This window comes from Scardinius erythrophthalmus, assembly GCF_964197995.2.
Source record: "Scardinius erythrophthalmus genome assembly, chromosome: 16".
NCBI lineage: Eukaryota > Metazoa > Chordata > Actinopteri > Cypriniformes > Leuciscidae > Scardinius > Scardinius erythrophthalmus.
Window position 1 is genome coordinate 16,139,316 of NC_138236.1, and position 17,422 is coordinate 16,156,737.

The 17,422-nt window shown below is 38.8% G+C and overlaps 1 protein-coding gene across 1 annotated transcript in view; it reads right to left on the reverse strand.

The window, feature by feature from the left end:
• Positions 1–2,155: 2,155 nt before the first annotated feature.
• znf804b (zinc finger protein 804B) overlaps positions 2,156–17,422 on the reverse strand; it is a 99,581-nt gene continuing 84,314 nt past the window's right edge. The window contains exons 3-4 of the mRNA XM_081389425.1: positions 6,126–6,256; positions 2,156–5,978 (exon numbers count right to left, since the gene is read on the reverse strand). Coding sequence (XP_081245551.1) covers positions 2,564–5,978; positions 6,126–6,256 — 3,546 coding nt within the window. The 3' untranslated portion in view covers positions 2,156–2,563. The remainder of the gene's footprint in view (positions 5,979–6,125; positions 6,257–17,422) is intronic.

Sequence of the window (17,422 nt, forward strand, 5' to 3'; positions counted from 1 at the left end):
AGGGCACTAGACTGTGAGGGGCATGTAGTGTTTTCTGTCTTACTGTATGCCTCATAGTTACTGTAGAAGAAAAGAATAATGAGGCAAAAGTTTGGCTCCAGAAAAAGTGCAAAAAAAGTTTTACATTATATAACTCGTCTGTGATTATAATTGGCTCCAAGGCTTAGTGATATGGAATATGGATTTTTATGGTCATATCAGAAGAACTAATATAGTGCATGTCATGGCTTACATCAAATACACCCCACTTCAATGTAAATGCTTAAAGCTTGTAACTATCTCGATTCTTCTTGTTTTTCACTATATCTCTGATCAGTGCATCTTATCTTATTTTTCGTGTCATCACTCCCTGTTTATCATATTTCTTTCTTTTTAGTGTGAACATTTTTTATTAATCAGGAAGTTTGGTTGGTTGTGTAGAGAAAGCGGCTGAAGAGTGAGTTTATTCTGTAACATCTGCTAATTATCCCCACTCTCTAGTTCATAGTCTGTTTGATCTACTGTCCTGTGGAGTACGAGCACGTGGCAGCAGGTCTGCCAGCAGAGAGGCTGTATTTGGGGCATGGGAGGGCAACCATTGCACACACTGCTTTCCCTTATGGCTCTCCCTAAAGGTAGCCTGGCTTACCGGATATCTGAATGGATCCTCGTCGAGATTGTCACCAAAAAATAAAATAAAAAATTCATTTGAGCCTGTCAAAATCTTTAGGAGGCTGTCAACTCACCTCTGATCCAGTAAGGCACAAACCAGGCTGAGTCAGAGAAGCAGCAGACAAACTGTTACCATCTTCCTTCCATCCATCCTTCCTATGATCTTTTTATTTTTATGTTTTTACTTTCCAGTTGCATTAGAAGCAACCAGACATGCTTGCTAGAGACATGAAGGTTGCAGTTATATGAATTCTTAAGGATACTTTGTGTTTTATAACTCTAGACCATCATATGGAACCTTTTGTTATCACCCTGCATTTCCAACATGAAGTGCACTCAAAAAGAGAAAACCATTCCACTCAATAAACAATGAATATCTTATCGTATCTAGCAGGACACAAATTTGCCATCATCATTCTGTATTTATTAAAAAAACAGGCCCAACATAGTTTGAGTTAGAGTTTAGAGATATGAATCACCAATCCATTTAGTGCCAGTGAGAGACTGCAGAGCAGAGCTCCTCCTTGCCAGAGCAGACAACTTGTACCTGAGAGAGTTAATTAGTGCAAATGCACAGTTGTGTTACTGGGCCACTGCTGGCAATGAGAAGCATCATTAACACAAAATCCCAGTCCCTCAGATCTGAGAAGTGAAGCACTGCTCATTTGAAATGAAGGTGTGTTAACATTCACTGAATTTGACATGTATTATGGCAATATACATATATATATATATATTTTTTGTTGTTGTTCTTTTTTTTTTTTCTTTTTTTTTTTTTTTAGGTGGGTAAATTCCAGTTCAGCCACAATCCTCCTCCAGGCAAAATGCCAATTGCTGCTCCCTGTCTTCCAAAGTCTAAAAAGTTTTAAAAGCCTAAAGTCAAAATCTAGACCTCAAAGACACTAGTAATGACAAAGCTGTCATTTCTTGGAATTACATTTAATTTATTATTATTCCCATGACATTATCTTACAGATGAAAGAATGTTTGGCTCTACCAAAATAAGAGTGAATAAAAAGCATCTTAAACATGTATGAACAATCAAGTGCCTGTTATTTGTTATTACTTACATTTCAAAGTATGAATACATAAATACAATTCAAGATTTCACACTTTAAATAGATTGAAAAAACAACAACATTATTGCATGTCCACACTACAGCGGAGCAAGTCCAAACTCACTCTACCCTACTTACAACACAGAAAGAAATCAATCAAATCAAATAAAAACGGGATGTCTTCACCCAAAGTGGTGAACACTGCTAAATCCATTAAGAGATGCAATAGCTCAAACACATGCTGTATTTCTGCACCAAATAATCATGTCAATTTGCATATATATATAAAAAAAAAAAAAACATTTTAATGAAAAAAAAAAAAAATCTGAATTTTATTCTGAATCATTCTGAAGTTTCATGTACATTTTGCTTAGTCAGTTTAACTTTGCTCAAGGATATTTCCCCTAGTTCTTCATAAATAAAACCCTTTGAATACTTGCTGGGTAACTATAAAAATATGCTAATTATACTTATTACTAATTGAAAAAGGCATTAACATTCTAATTTGACTTCAGGTTATGCTTAATTTCAGCCAACTGCTGAATGGGCTCAACTGCTGATAAATCACAGTGCGGTGAGGCAGGAGAGGTTCATCTGTGTGTTAATGCGGGGGAGACGATGGCTGTATAAAGAATGGAATGGTAAACAACAAAGTAAAAAGTCTTGCTATCTTTGAGTTGACACTGCAACACAGAGATTAAACAAAAATAAATCACTACTTTACAGGAACTTTGGCTGAGAGGAGAACCTAAACATCAGAAAGTTCACAGCACAATTGGAGGGGTCTTGCAGGATATTTAATGTCAGAACTATATTCTTTCTTATTGTCATTTCCCCTCTCATTCTGGCCACAACTAGCTGGTTGGTCCAGGGTGGCGCTGAAGGTCCTGGCTGTGGAACAGAGGGTGTAGTAGGGGGTGGATCTGCAAAGTGCTGGCAGCTGCAGCAACAGCAGCAGCAGCAGCGGCAGCCATGGGCATCGGACTGAGCATCGTGGGGAGCAGAGAAGTGGGAGGCAGGGGGTGGAGAGTCAACCCAGGAACATGATGGTGAGGGTGAACTGGGTGGAAAGATGAGGCTGGGATCAGGTGCATGGGTTGAGCTGCCAACATAGTAGCTGGCGGCACCGAAAAGAAGGCAGCAGGAATTGGATGGGCAAATTGGGCCTGAGAGAGGGTGGGATGAAGGGGTGATAGCAGGGCAACAGGCGAAGAGTGAGGAGCAATAGAAGAGGGTGGAGAAGAGGGCTGGAGTATATTGTATGGTAGACAGGCTGAAAGTGTAGTCTGGTCAGGTGGCTCTGCAGTTGGTACTGGTAAATGGCTCATGTCCACAGATACTTGCTCTTGAAGGTGCTGCTGCTGCTGCATGTGCTGCTGGGCCTGGAGCTGAAGCAATTTGTACTTCTCAATCTCATCATTGGTGAAGGTGATTGGTTGCTCAGAAAGGGGAGGGGTGGTGCATTTTGGACAGTGAATCCCTGCAATTTCTGCATTGTCTGCTTGGTCTTTGATGTTAAGTTTTTGTGACAAAGTCTTGTCTGGACCCAGAACTAAAGCAGAACAGGATTCTGCTATTTCAAGACAGGCATGGGATGCGCTGAAATTTTGCCCATGTGTTTGTTGTAAGTGTTCTGAAGTCTTAGTGTCAATTTGAGGTATAACTTGTTGATTTGATGGGACAGTTGAAGATGTTGGAACCTGGTTACTAATACTGGCACTTGCATCTTTATTTATCCCTATTTTCCTTGCCCCTTTCTTAATAGAGGGTAATTTACCAATTAGCGGAAGTGAGAGGGTGACATTTGCTTTCTTTACTTTAGGATCCTTCTGGTCTGATCCAACCAACTGGTCGTTAGATTTATGAGTATCATCTTCCTTCCCTACACCTGATTGTAAGGAATTAGGCTGAGCTACATTGTTACTTGTAGCTAATGTGGGTGAGTGACTCCTCTTTCTAAGAGGAGATGATTTGGTTTTGACCAATCTCTCAGATGGTCCAGAATGACTGCAATGTTTCTGGCTCTGTCCAGTTGGAGATGGCCTAATATGGGAATTAGACAACCAGTCCCCATTAAGATCAGAGATGCTAATGCTACTAGTGGAACTGGAGCTACGAATGGACACTGGCTTGTTATACCACCTGTCTTCACTTCTTTCTGGACTTGACCAAGGAAATTCTTCCCTCTCCCGGTACCTCCTACCTACAGGGCTAAGTCTTTCATACCACCAATCCCTGACATCCTCTTGAGGTTCAGGACTGTCATAGACTCTATAAAACAACTGCCTGCCTGTATGTTGAGTTCTATGCTCTCTGTGTTTATGCTCCTCAACATTTTTTCTGTGCCTTCTGATGCTGTATCTCTCATACTGATCTGGGCTGTTATAAACTGTTGAATATTTCCGTTTATTGTAGATGTAAGAGTCTGCGTAATCCCAACTGTCTCCTGTATGTTCAAAATCTCTGCATGGGCTATAACTGTAGTGAGGAACAATGTAAGAGGAACCTCTAATGCAAGACCTGGGCTGACTGTGCTCCTTTCTCAAAGGGTATAGATAGTTTGATCTTGGTGAGGTGGAGCGTCTCCCCATGTGGTACACAGGCCATTCTCCATCTGAGGTCAAGTCTGACAGGCCACTCCACGACCCAGATTTGTCACTGTTGGGAGTTGAGGCAGCATCCCTCTTTGACTCATAGGTGTTGTCATACCAGCGATAATTATCCTCTCTTCCTGTCGTGTTGTGAACAGAATATGACAAAGGCCTCCGCCTTACCAAGCGCAGCGCTGACACAAGCCCCCTCATCGTTTGACATTTCTTCCTTTTACGTGCCGGGGCGGAAAGCGAGCTTACAACAATGCTTTTGAGGCTGTGCTCTGGGGTGTCACTTTCATTTGAAGTCTCATCTCTCACTGATCTTTTCCTCTTTCCCAGCTTGTGCCTCCTCTCAGTGCACGCTTGCTTGTATTGTGACGTGTCGGTTGGAGTGCATTGGAATTCAAAGTGTCCTCCAGCTTCTGTCTGCGAGCAGGTTTTGAATGCGCATCCCGCTTGCCGGATCTTGACAGCATCTAATTTATGCCTACGATTTTTCCCCTTTCTCCTGTGTTTGGGTTTCTTTGGTTTTAAAATGCCTAATTTATCTCCTGGAACATCCTGTGTTTGTGGCCTAGCTCTGTCATTCTGGCCTGTGAGCTTGTCAACAACACCAAGATCTGTCCCCTTTGTGCTTTTGTCTCTGCCCTCCTTGTGTTTTAAATAATAGCAGAGAGGGTTACAGCTGTAAGATACGTGTGGCTTGTCGGAAGTGTACTGCACCAGCTCAAAAGGCCATTTTGTCACACTTCCGTCCTTGCTGACTACATTAAGGAAAGAACCTATATTTTCATCCTTGCACACTCTGTGTATTTTATACTCCTCTGTCTCTTTTTCTGATATACAGTCCTTCCCATTCTGCATAGTACCCTGTTCGCAGCTTTTCTGTGTATGGTGGTGTGAGCCTTTGAGTATTTGGAGTTGGCCCTGGGCCATGGTACCCTGTCCATCTGTGTAAACAGTAGGGCCGGGGCACTTGAGGCATTCTCTCTCCTCTGATCCCGCATAAGCCCCCTCTGCCCTGGGCCTCTGCCCCTCATCACGCAATCTGTCCTCTGAACCAGCTGGCTTCCAGTTTGCTCCAGGACTGTGTGTGTCAGGACACCCCAGCTTCTCTGGCTGACTTGTGCTGTAGTTTGCCTGAATTTCAGGGCTCTCCACATGTTTTGCTTGTGCTTCCGTTTGAGGTGTTTGAGAGTCTTCATCCACCCAGCCCAGAGTCAGTGGATCATGGGACAGATCATGGTCATCATTATTTGGGGTTCTGGGTGAGCACGAGCCAGACCAAAGGGCCTCCAGGGCGAGTCTGTGCTTGTGGCGCTGGAGCTCTTGATAGTCACTGGCCTCCTCAAGTCCATCACTAAACACAGATGCACAGGAGTCAAGCTTTAGTTGAGCTCGTCTAGAGAAACAGAATGAGACTCCTGCCCTGGGGCTCTGGTGTCCTGCAGAGGATTTTGTGGGTAAGGGGTGTTTTTCGTGGCATGGCTGCTGATGTGTGGGCATACGAGTGGAGGACAAGCCCTTCAATGAGGTGTTTGTAGAGATAGGATTTGAGTTTTGAACCAAGGATGCTGTTGGTTTTGTGTCAGACTTGCTACTGCCAGCAGAGAGGATTTGAACGGGATCCTTATCCTTGTTTTTAGACCTTAACTTTGGACCTTTCCTGTCATCACTGTTGGCAAGAATAGAAGACAGTGTTATAATTAGGCAGTGCTGAAAGATCTCCAATCTCTTTAAATCTAATATATAGTGCATGCGTTATATAAAGAATGCATTTACAACACATTATCACATTGAGATTAAGTGTATTATGATTTACCTATCTCTTTGCTGTTTGAGTTGTGCAAGCTGGTGCAGTCGTTTCAGAGCTCTTTTCTGCTTTTTCTCATCTTTCCAGGACTTGGAGGAGACATTGCGTGCAAATTCTCTCTGCTTCAACTCTTTCAGCCTCTGTAAGACAAAACAGGCAGATGATAATGAGAGATAAGAAGTTCTGAAAACCACTTGTTTGGCTTGGATAAAGACCCTAAAGAAGGCTTATCCAGGAGGAAAAAAGAAACATCAATCCAGGTCTAACCTGGGGTGTAATTGGGGCAGAACAATCCGAAAACAGCCTTACGACACATTTGATTAAAAAAAAAAGATATAAAAACATCTCTTTCTAATGCTTCTGTTAATAGAGACTGTACAGTCAATCAATTTCCCAGATAAAAAGCTCCTTGGAAAAGGTACAGACCACATCGATGGATGCCTGTCTATTTTTTTATAGAAAAAAATCGCAACAAAGTAAACAAAATCAGCAAGTCAAGTCAAGTCAAAAGACAATCACAAAACAATAAAAGTGTCAGTGGCGCCTGAATTTGTTCAGCAGACATGAACGGAAAGTCGCATGATCACAGCCAAACACTTTTGACTTTACTCAGCAGGGAAATTTAAGAGAAAGACATATTTGTCTTGACTCATGAAAGGCAATGAAAATGTAACTCACTGTATCCCCTCTCTCCCCAGTACACAGGTGACATAGGTGTTTAATTTGGTCCGGTAATAAAATACAATCACACATAAAAGTAAGGGAAAAACACACTGCTGTCTTTAATTGGTATTAGCCAAAATATGGAAATGGACTATAGTGTGTCAAACTTAGGTTTTTCCAAAACTCTTTTATTTTTGTGATCACATGCATGCACAACCTATACCAAGATTTTGTTGGTGGTGTGAAGGGATTGCCAATAGGAGGACAGTTCCCCTCTGCTGCAGTGACAAGCACTGACAGGGAAAAAAACTGTATCTGTGAGACGTTAGCAAGCTAACTCCCAACAGAGGCTGCTGACTTTACACAGCAAAACACACTAATGATGCCTGCTTCAAGGGAGCTTCACAGAAGAGAGCTTTTCAGGGTATACACACTAGAGGAACCACAAAATTGTCAGTGTATACTCACATTAAAACCTTCACCTTCCAAAAACATCATATGACAAATGATCAAACTCAGATTTCAATGAACAAATTCATTTAAGAACTGTTGCAGTAATTCAGTAAATACTACTTCAATTCATAAGCAGATTGCTGATATGATGTCAAACTATTAGAACATAGTTTCTCAATTCATTGTCATGAAGAGAGATTCTAAACCGAGTTGAGATTAATTTTGTGGCGGCATCACACATTTTCATTCATGTACATATAAAAATACTGCAAATAAGAGAGAAAAAGGCACTTAGAGAGAATGAGGTAAATAATAGACACGATTTCCCTTGTCTTCAGATTCCGACCTTTGCTTATCAACGCAAAGGCAGAATGTGAGTGCTGTTTCATTCTAAAAAAAGCATAATAATACCACAGATCTGTTACAAAACCTACGTAGAGAGCTGCCTCGCTGCATACTGGCTACATAAGAAACTGCCTTCTAAGTGGGTTGTTGCATTTAAAAACAAGACACACTGACTAGTGGAATGGAAAAAATGCAAGGTCTTGAGGTGCGTTTTTAAAATTTTAAAAGTTAAACATTTTTAAAAGCACAATGGTCAAACACGTCTATCTGGCGCAGACTTACATGGACAAATAATGGAAAAGCAGTGTTGTGGAATGCAAAAACTAAGGCAACATCTTCTAGTTATGGAACTTATGAAAGCACTATACAAAACACTGATCCAGAGTGAAATACACACTGATAAAGAGTGAAATCATTTCAATAGTATTTGAAGCTTGCATGTTGCTAAGCTAACAATGATCCTCTCTAAAAAGTATAAAAATTCACAGCAATATATAATTTAATTTAAAGAAATATAATTTTAAGTATGTGCTGCACTATTTATCTATACTTTTCAGATAATGGAATTCATTAATCTAAAACCATTTATCTCTGCCTTGCCATCTTGAATTTATTTTCCACTAAGCTTACTATTAGACATTCAAGTCTCATAGAAATAAATTCCATATTTAAAAAAAAAAAAACCCATCAGGTCAGCCTCTTTTTCTAATTAAGTGCTACTCCAGAAAGCACTTCTCTCTCTCTCTCTCTCTCTCTCTCTCTCTCTCTCTCTCTCTCTCTCTCTCTCTCTCTCTCTCTCTCTCTCTCTCTCTCTCTCTCTTTACAGCCTGGAAACACAATGATGGTTTTGACAGAATGAGATGTTTATAGTATAAAACCATTCCATGACTGATATGATTGATAAGGCACATTAAAGTATGTCTAAATGCTCTACTCATAATTAGCTTTGGATATTCTCATATCCATAATGCCTTAGATTTTGCCCTTCAGAAGATAATTTGGACTTTCACTGAAACATCTGCCTCATGAATAATTGACAGATAAGAAAGAACAAAAGAATATTTGAACCATCCAATGGAAACTATATTTTAAACTGTCAAAAATAACTAATTTCCTCTGATCACACTGATTGGGCAAGAATTAAAAACATTTAGTATAGAGATGCAAAAGGATTCTCTGATTTTTAAAACCTAATTTTTGTTGTACAGTCCTTGTTGTATTAAGTACTACAGTTTCTCCTGTGGCATGAACTGCAACTCACAAACACACACTTTAACCCTGAGTTGTGTTGAGATTAATGAGAACTGGAGGTGATTAGATGCTCTAATTGACCTCCAACCTCCAGTCCATTAAATCAATTCTGTTGTGTGCTGATGATCAAACACTGATGGATTAATCAATGTGGAAGAACAGAGGTTTGTCTGCATGTGATGTGTAAGGATAGAGCCTTTAGCATATTATTGACTTACCTGTGTTTTCACTAGGATATAAAAAAGCCCATTAAGATACTTTTATAAACCTTTAGCAGTGGTAGCTATTCTGAATCTTAATTCATGAGTAATGCAGCATCTTGCATCTTCTATAGCGCCGGTCCCTTTGATATCTGCATCTCAACTACTTTGAGATTCTCCAGCTGAGATAACATACCTCAAAAGGTTTTACATCGCTACAAAAAATCCTAATGTTAATAGACCTTAAAGGAATCCCATCAATGCGCGCAGGGTAAAGAGCCTATATCAGAGGATATAAAGGCACTATAGTGGAAACTAAGGCTGATGTGCATGGAATTTTAAAGACAATAAAATGCTGTGAACTGCACACAGCATAAGGTTTTCATTAGTTCTCTTTTTCATGGTTAAGCCTCTGTAAAAAATCTAAAACTGGACGTGTTTATTGGTGCTGGCCTGGTGGGATCACACCAAATGAGCGATTGAACAAAGAAAGAAATTAAAAGGACAAAAAAACAACAACAACAACAACACCCTGTTAACCATGTTGCTCCTCCTTTACTCTCATTCTCTATGGGACAAATGAGCTTTCAAGTTGCACCACTTCTGCTCACATTATTTTAGTGCAAAATCCTGCATCTTACTCACTAACCAACCGTGATCAAGTTTTTAACTAGATGCTAAATGCACTAAAAAAAGAATTTCAATTAAGTAACTGTCATTCTTTTCAGCACAAACACACTTCATTTGAATGTAATTTGTAATATACATAATTGATCTACTTTATGTAAATTAGACTATTCGTTACCAAATGATTGTTTTACAATTTGCAATTATTTCTCTGCCACAATTTAGCATCCGTATAACAAGTGGTAAACGGAAGTTAATTTAAAAGGGATGTTTTCTATTGATCATCGCAGCAGTAATTCATGAAATGATGATCGAATGGAGACGAAAGTTATACAGACGTGCCATGAAGTCAAGCACATTTTTAGCATTTTTAAGAGTCATTTAAGTATCTGAATCCAGTGGTGAAGGGTTCCAGTGGAACACAGTAATATATGACCTGCAAATTGGAGAATAGCGCAATGAAAATGCTGTTTAGCAGATAATTCGTTGCCATTTTGGCGTTGTTTTCACGATTCCTTTAGCGAATCGGCTGCTAGAACTGTCTGTCTCTTCCTCACTCTTATATTAAGGAACAAATCTCCAGGCCAGGTATAGGTCTTAATATACTCTTGTCTAGAGTTTCTGCCAACTTCCACATTATATCACAACCTTGAGCAAACACACTCTCATGAAAAACAGTCTCAAAAAGAGAATTGAGTCATGATCACACTTTCCCTCTTTACTTTCTAAACAAGTAATAAAAACTCAGTGAGTGTTTTAGCGCAATTTTCTGACGTCATGGGATCACAACACTAACGCCGCCTTCACACTGGCAGTTGAAATCAGCTCCGATACGGCAGCGAAACGACCGGAAGTCATTCATTTCCTATGGAGATTCGCAGACCGCATGCGAATGGGTCCGAACCGGGTCCGAACCAGGTGCGAACGAGTGCGGTGCGAAAAAAATCGTGTCCGTTGGCCATACGGATGCGTTCAAAAAATTGAACTCTTGCGAAAGGCTACGGACGGTTTCTATCCGAAAATCCCAACGGAAGTTAGCGTTGCTATGGTACTGATAAACAAACCTGGATTCTTAACTTTTAATAAAATAAATAATGATTTTATAACGATTAGTTGTCATGTCATTTTTTTATTTTCATGATGTTTTAACGTTATTAGGGCAGTTAATACAATTAAATAATTCATTATTTAAATATACTCGCTTCCGAGGCTTCCGACCACTGATCTATATAATGACATATATATATATATATATATATATATATATATATATATATATATATATATATATATATATAATGTCATTCTATATAGATCAGTGCTTCCGACGCTTTTCACCGTTGTGTACCGTACGACGTCCGCTGGGGGCGTATTGCGTATTACGGAGCTGATTTCAACTGCCAGTGTGAATGCGGCGTAAGAGATAGTAAATCTTTTCCTGGATTTTTTTTTGTGCGTTCCCGAGATTAGACCTTCCTTAACATAATGCCGAAAACCCGAAGTCTCTAGGTTGAGGAGTAGATAGAAGTACAAGTTTGGTGCGCACAGACAGAACAGAAATCATGAGTTAACAATCGCAATTTTGTCCGGTGGAAAATTGCGCTAAAAAACAAGTAAAATCTATACATGAAACTGTATTCTATTACAAACACATTTAATACACGCACATTACCCATAACACTAACCAGTGATTCATACACAAACGCAGGTGCAATGGTAGTGTGAAATCTGGTCTGACAGCTGACACTGACTGTGAACTCGGCCTCACTGTAGATATTAGCAGATTTGCCATTTTAGCACTGGGACAAGAGCAGGCTGTTCCCTAATTGGCTGAAACATCTCTGTCCACCTCGCAGAGCCCAGACATGGAGGTGTCACCTTGTAACATTTCACCAGGAACAGGCCTTCAAAGAGCTGGATTTCTGTCTGCTACTTTTTTTTTTTTTTTGCACAAATTTGAAAGTCATTGTGGTTCATCTGCTCCCTTCAGTTTGGGTCACGCAGACAGCTGTCATCTTTACAGGCTTCAGTGCCAATCATGGCTGCCTTGTTCAATCATGTAACATTATACGCAGATCTTCCTACAAAAGAGATAGTTAAATGCATTGTTTAAACTCATGGACAACAACATATTATATACTGCAGAGTATCTGTGACATGATTTTAATAATCACCAAGCAGAAAACTATTGTATCTCAGTTGAGCAGGCTTTTTTGATTATATTGATTACTTTGGAAACCGATTGCCAGACAACATCGCAAAATTCAGTTTTCAGTTGATGTGTGTTCACAGTGTCACAGGTATTCATATTTTGGCTGTTTTCAGTGTCTTTACATGTGGCTCATCCAACTGAAACCAGATTTATTCATTATGAATAATCCTATCTTTTGTTTTTATCCATACAGTTCCAATAAATAAAAGAAAATAGTCAAATGGCATAATTTGTCAAGCATTTAATTTACTGGAATTTTGGAATTTGGAAGCACTTTTCAATATGTAAACATGAATACATTTCATAAAACTGAAAAATATCATCTTTAGCTAAAATCTCAAAATTAATATCCATTCAGATACATTTCCATCAGCAACTCCAGTTTTCAGTGTCACATGATCATATTTATCATACAATTATTAATATAATAATATGCATATTATGCTTTTCAATTATTATTATTATAATAATTGTTTTGATGTGGCCACCAAAAATCCATTATTATTATTAATACAGGATTCTAAATGGCTAATTTAGTCTGCCTGAACACTAATACATTTACAATAAAACAGTAATACATTCACAAATGTAATCTTTAGCAAATCTCAAAATGAGTATCCATTTTTCATACTGTACATTATAACATTGTAATGCTGAAATTCATTTGTTTTATTCTAAGGGTGTTAGTTTATTCTATTTTATTTTTATTTTTTTGTATACAAAATAGTATAAAATCAGCCATTTATCAATATCGGTATTAACATCAAAATTAGTATCGGCATCTGAAAAAAGCTTTAATATCTTGCATTGTAAAAATAAAAATAAAAAATAAAAAATGTCTTTTTTTTGGCCAATATACAAATAGCATATCAGCTACAACACTCTTTAGTCGTCCTGTTTGTCGAGTTACCTGGAAACACCTGCGTACGACTGCGAGGGTGTGTGTGTGTGTGTGTGTGTGTGTGAGGTCCTTCTGCATGCTCCAGTTTCCCTAGTTAAATCTGCCGTATTGTGACAGGCCTCTCTGGACCTCCTGAGCACATGTGAGCAACATTAGTCAGCCTGCCTCCCAGTCTAAAACCTGACACAACAAACAGGTGGGATTGCCTCTCTCTCTTTTACACATGAGAAAAAGCATCAAGCGGCACTAAGAAACAGAGAGAATATTCTCTGCATAATGAAGCATTGAAACGGAATAGACTGCGCACCTGTGTCTGTGTGTGTCTGCGTATATGTGTGTGAGTTGTCTAACACCGTTCCATCTGTCTGTTCTTCCCCTCAGGTATAGCTGGTCCTCTGATGCTTTCAAAATGAGTCATATCTTCCCCTCTCCCTTTCTAACTCGGTTTCTTTTTTTAACACTGTGCTCTCTTGTACCTTTATCGGGATGTGGCAGGTGGAGATGAATAGAGCCTCAGCTGGGCTGCGGAGACCCTGGAGAGCTCCAGGCGTTTGACAAGGGCAGAAGACAATAAGAGCCTACTCATCCTGGCAGTCTACAGAGAGAGCAGCGGCGCTTTCTCGTTCTCCCACTCATCCCATATAGTGCACTGCACTGTGAAACAGGCAGTCCCCTTCTCTGGATCTTCCTGCAGCCCACGAAACTACTTTTTTTACTTTGTCTTTGTCATTGAGCGGGGTCAGTTTGCTAACACTGTCCTCCTCCTCCTCCTCCTCCTCCTCCTGGGGAATATGGAGAGACCAAGACCAAGAGAGACAGTGTGTAAGCCATTCTCGAAGGGCTGTCTAAAGAAAACAGAATCATTGAAAGAGTGAGCTGTAAAAAGTGATCAGTTGACTTAACTTAAAAAAGTGAGGAAACTAAAATGATTAAGTAAATAAACTTCATGCATAATTGAATAAATTGAATTGTCAAGTTTACATAACATTTTTTTTTCTTTTTCTAATTACACAAAGTTCATTTACTTAATTTATAGGCAATGGGTTTCCTCACTTTATTTAAGTTAAGTCAACTGATCACTTTTTAGTGTGATGAACACGTTCTTGTGTCTTTTAAAAAGGGTAGCTGCTGTTTGCACTGCATCTTAAAATACTCAAAAAAAATATGCAGAATGCAATAACAGGTCCTGTGTGAACAGACCCTAATTCTACCTAAAGGCTAGAATACACTACATGACTACACTACCATATTTTTGCCCTGATTTACAGTCTGGACAAGTTGACACTAACTGCCAAAAGTCAGAGCCGGTCTGCAGATTTGAGTTGACAGATTTCACAGAAAATCGTGTAGTGTATGATGGTCACAGACTCCGATTTTTAGCTTCAAAGTTTGATTCCATCCAGTCGGACGATATCAAAAATGTTTGATATTTTGAGCTGATTTTAGAACACATTGTTTCAATTGTCACGAGTCTCTTACAGAAGCAGCAAGACACGTGTGTTTCTGTGTGAGTTTGTTGTGTTCGTAATGATTTGAAAGTCTGGTAGTGTGTGATGTGATCCTCAGTCATTTAATGTATGATGCCCAGTTTTTCCTACGTAACTACAATCTACAAAGTCGGCAACTGTATGAAGCCTAGTGTTTTTAAAATCTGTTCAAGTTGTGTAGTGTATTCCAGCCTTAAGACAGACAAACAAACTCGATTGCAGGATGGATTGTCATATCGTTATGTTCAATACATTCTACTGAAGCCACTTTAGGTAATGTTCAATTGTATAGATGTAATGCCTACATATTATCATATCATGTAATTGGTTAAAATCGATAGATAGCCCTAGTAATGTGATTTTATATCAAATTAAAATATATCCACTACAGCTGAAAAGTTTGGGGTCAGTAAGATTTTTGCTCACCAAGGCTGCATTTATTTTTTATCAAAAATACAGTAAAAACTGTAATATTGTGAAGTATTCATTTTTCATTTTTAATGTAATTTACAATGTAATTGTAATTATGTAATGTAATTTAGTTTGAATGTCACATGATCCTTCAGAAATCATTCTAATATGCTGATTTGGTGCCCAAGAAACATTTATTATTATAGTGAAAATGTTGATTTACTATTTAGTATTTTTGTGAAAACAAGAAAGAACAGCATTTATTTGAAATAAAAAATTAGTAACAATGCAAACAGCTTTACTTTGACTTTTGATAAATTTAATGCATCCTTGCTGGAAAAAAAATAATTCAAAAAGAAAATAATATTACTGACCCACAACTTTTGAAATGTAATATAAATATATCTAACATTTTTGATTTTTTTTTTTGTTATGGCCACCACTTTTCAAAAAATCTATTATTATTACATGAATGGCTCATTTTATTATTCCTGTCTGGATAAACAAACTCCACCTTTTTGATTTACAAGGTCGCAGGACAAGTTCCACATTCAACAAGCTTTGTTGTTCCCAGAGCAACATTCCCCAACCTTTTAAATCAGTGGGCTCTGATTGCTTGGTAGGAATGTTGTTCCAGCAACAAAAAAGAAAGCTGATCCAAGAACGTGTCCTGGTTGTGTAAATCACAATGAGCATAAAGAAATCAATGTCAAAGACCCTTCTCTTGTATGTGCACTCGTAGTGCTGTTTGCTATAGTAGAAAAGATTTTACTCAGCATTCAGTGTGATTTAGTAAAGTGTACCATGTAACAAAGACAGATAGCATGCCACTTTGCCCATTAAACATTACTAATGGCTGTGCATTACCTCTGCTCTACTGTGTGGCATCAATTCAGCACGTTTTCACGTCTCCAAATCCATGGCTGCCGGATAAAAAAAAAAAAAAAGCCACCTATATTACGCCACCTTAAGTACAAACACTCTCTGTTGGGAGTCTGCGCCAATCACACTCAGCCTAATCTCATCACTGCTTATTCTGTGGCCAACTGCAGTTGGTGCAGAGAGGCAGTGATAAGCCTCAGGCATTTACTTGAAAAGAAAATGAAAAACTCCCTCTCTTTCTCCCTTCTCTCAGCGTGAACCATCTCTATGGACAGTTTTGTGCCGAACAAGAGCATTTTGCTCAGAAGGACATTTAATAAAATTCCTGGAAATATGATAAAACCCCACGCATGAGAAGCACCTATCTAGCAATTTGGAACTCAAACTAAAGATTACAGACTACCAGCTGAAACAATGTATCTTCCGCAAACCTTTTCCTGATAGCCGCGAGCGAAGGAAATATGTAATCCTCGGCCGAGATTTGGATGCTGGTGTTTCTACTTAACGTTGATTATAAACTGTCACTCTCATTCACCCCAGGAGGAAAACATCAACATGTGGATTATTCTCACCCCAATCTGCACATTCACAGGCAGATAATCCACCAAAGACACTTCCAATATCCTCTGCCGTCTGATGCACACCGTGCACGGGGCTCATGTGTTGAGTGTTAGCATTGGGCCGCAGGCAAAAAACTGTCTGCTAAAACTCCTTTAGACCCTCTTCAGCAGCTCCTAAGATGACAGGCTGTCAGGTTAGGTGATCTGTAACATTTGTGTGTTGCGTATATGTTTGAATGCTGTAATGAGTATGTGTGTAAGGTGCCTGAGAGGATCAGGAAAGGAGACCCTTTGAAGCCGGATGCGAGTGAGAGGGAGGAGAGGAGAGGAGAGGAGATTTGGAACCGGATATTGCAGAAAGGTGCAGTAAGGAGCTTTCGGGGGAAGCTTTCATCCACACAGAAGCTGTTTCTCCTGCTGTACACACATAAACACAGGCTAAAAGATGCTTTTTTTTTATATACGGGAGACTGGGGAGTGTTGTAACATATTTTCAACATTTCCTGGTGTTTTTGCGCTCTGTCTTAAACTTCAAATGATAGTAGTTTAGAAATGTCCAACTTTTAAACTGTGTAAATCAATGGGTTGCAACATTAATAAAAAAAAAAACAAAAAAAACATGGACATCAGTTTACATTTTAATGGTATTCAAATGTATAAAGCCATAAAAAATATATTTAAAATAACTATAGTAATATACACAGAAAAAAATTGTGTATAAACAATTCTCACTCAGAAATTCTCTTCACAATTACAAAGAATTTTTCAAGTAGAAAATAGTATTTTCTTGTAAAACTTAATGCCTTAATTAAAAAAATTTGGAAAAATCCAACCTTTAAGGACACCAATTTTCTTTGCGAATGAATAATGTATCGTAAATAAATAAATATTCTTCCTTAAAATACAGGGTGCATAAGTTTGGACACCCCTATGTTAAATTCCCATAGAGGCAGGCAGATTTTTATTTTTAAAGGCCAGTTACTTCATGGATCCAGCATACTATGCATCCTGATAAAGTTCCCTTGGCCTCTGGAATTAAAATAGCCCCACATCATCACATAGCCTTCACCATACCTAGAGATTGGCATGGTTTTATTTCAGTTAGCCTAATAGCTGGTTTGATTTGCATTGAGAGATGATCTTATGGAAAGTACTTCATGCCAATCTCTAGGTATGGTGAAGGCTATGTGATGATGTGGGGCTATTTTAATTCCAAAGGCCAAGGGAACTTTATCAGGATGCATAGTATCCATGGCTCCATGAAGTAACTGGCCTTTAAAAATAAAAATCTGCCTGGCTCTATGGGAATTTAAC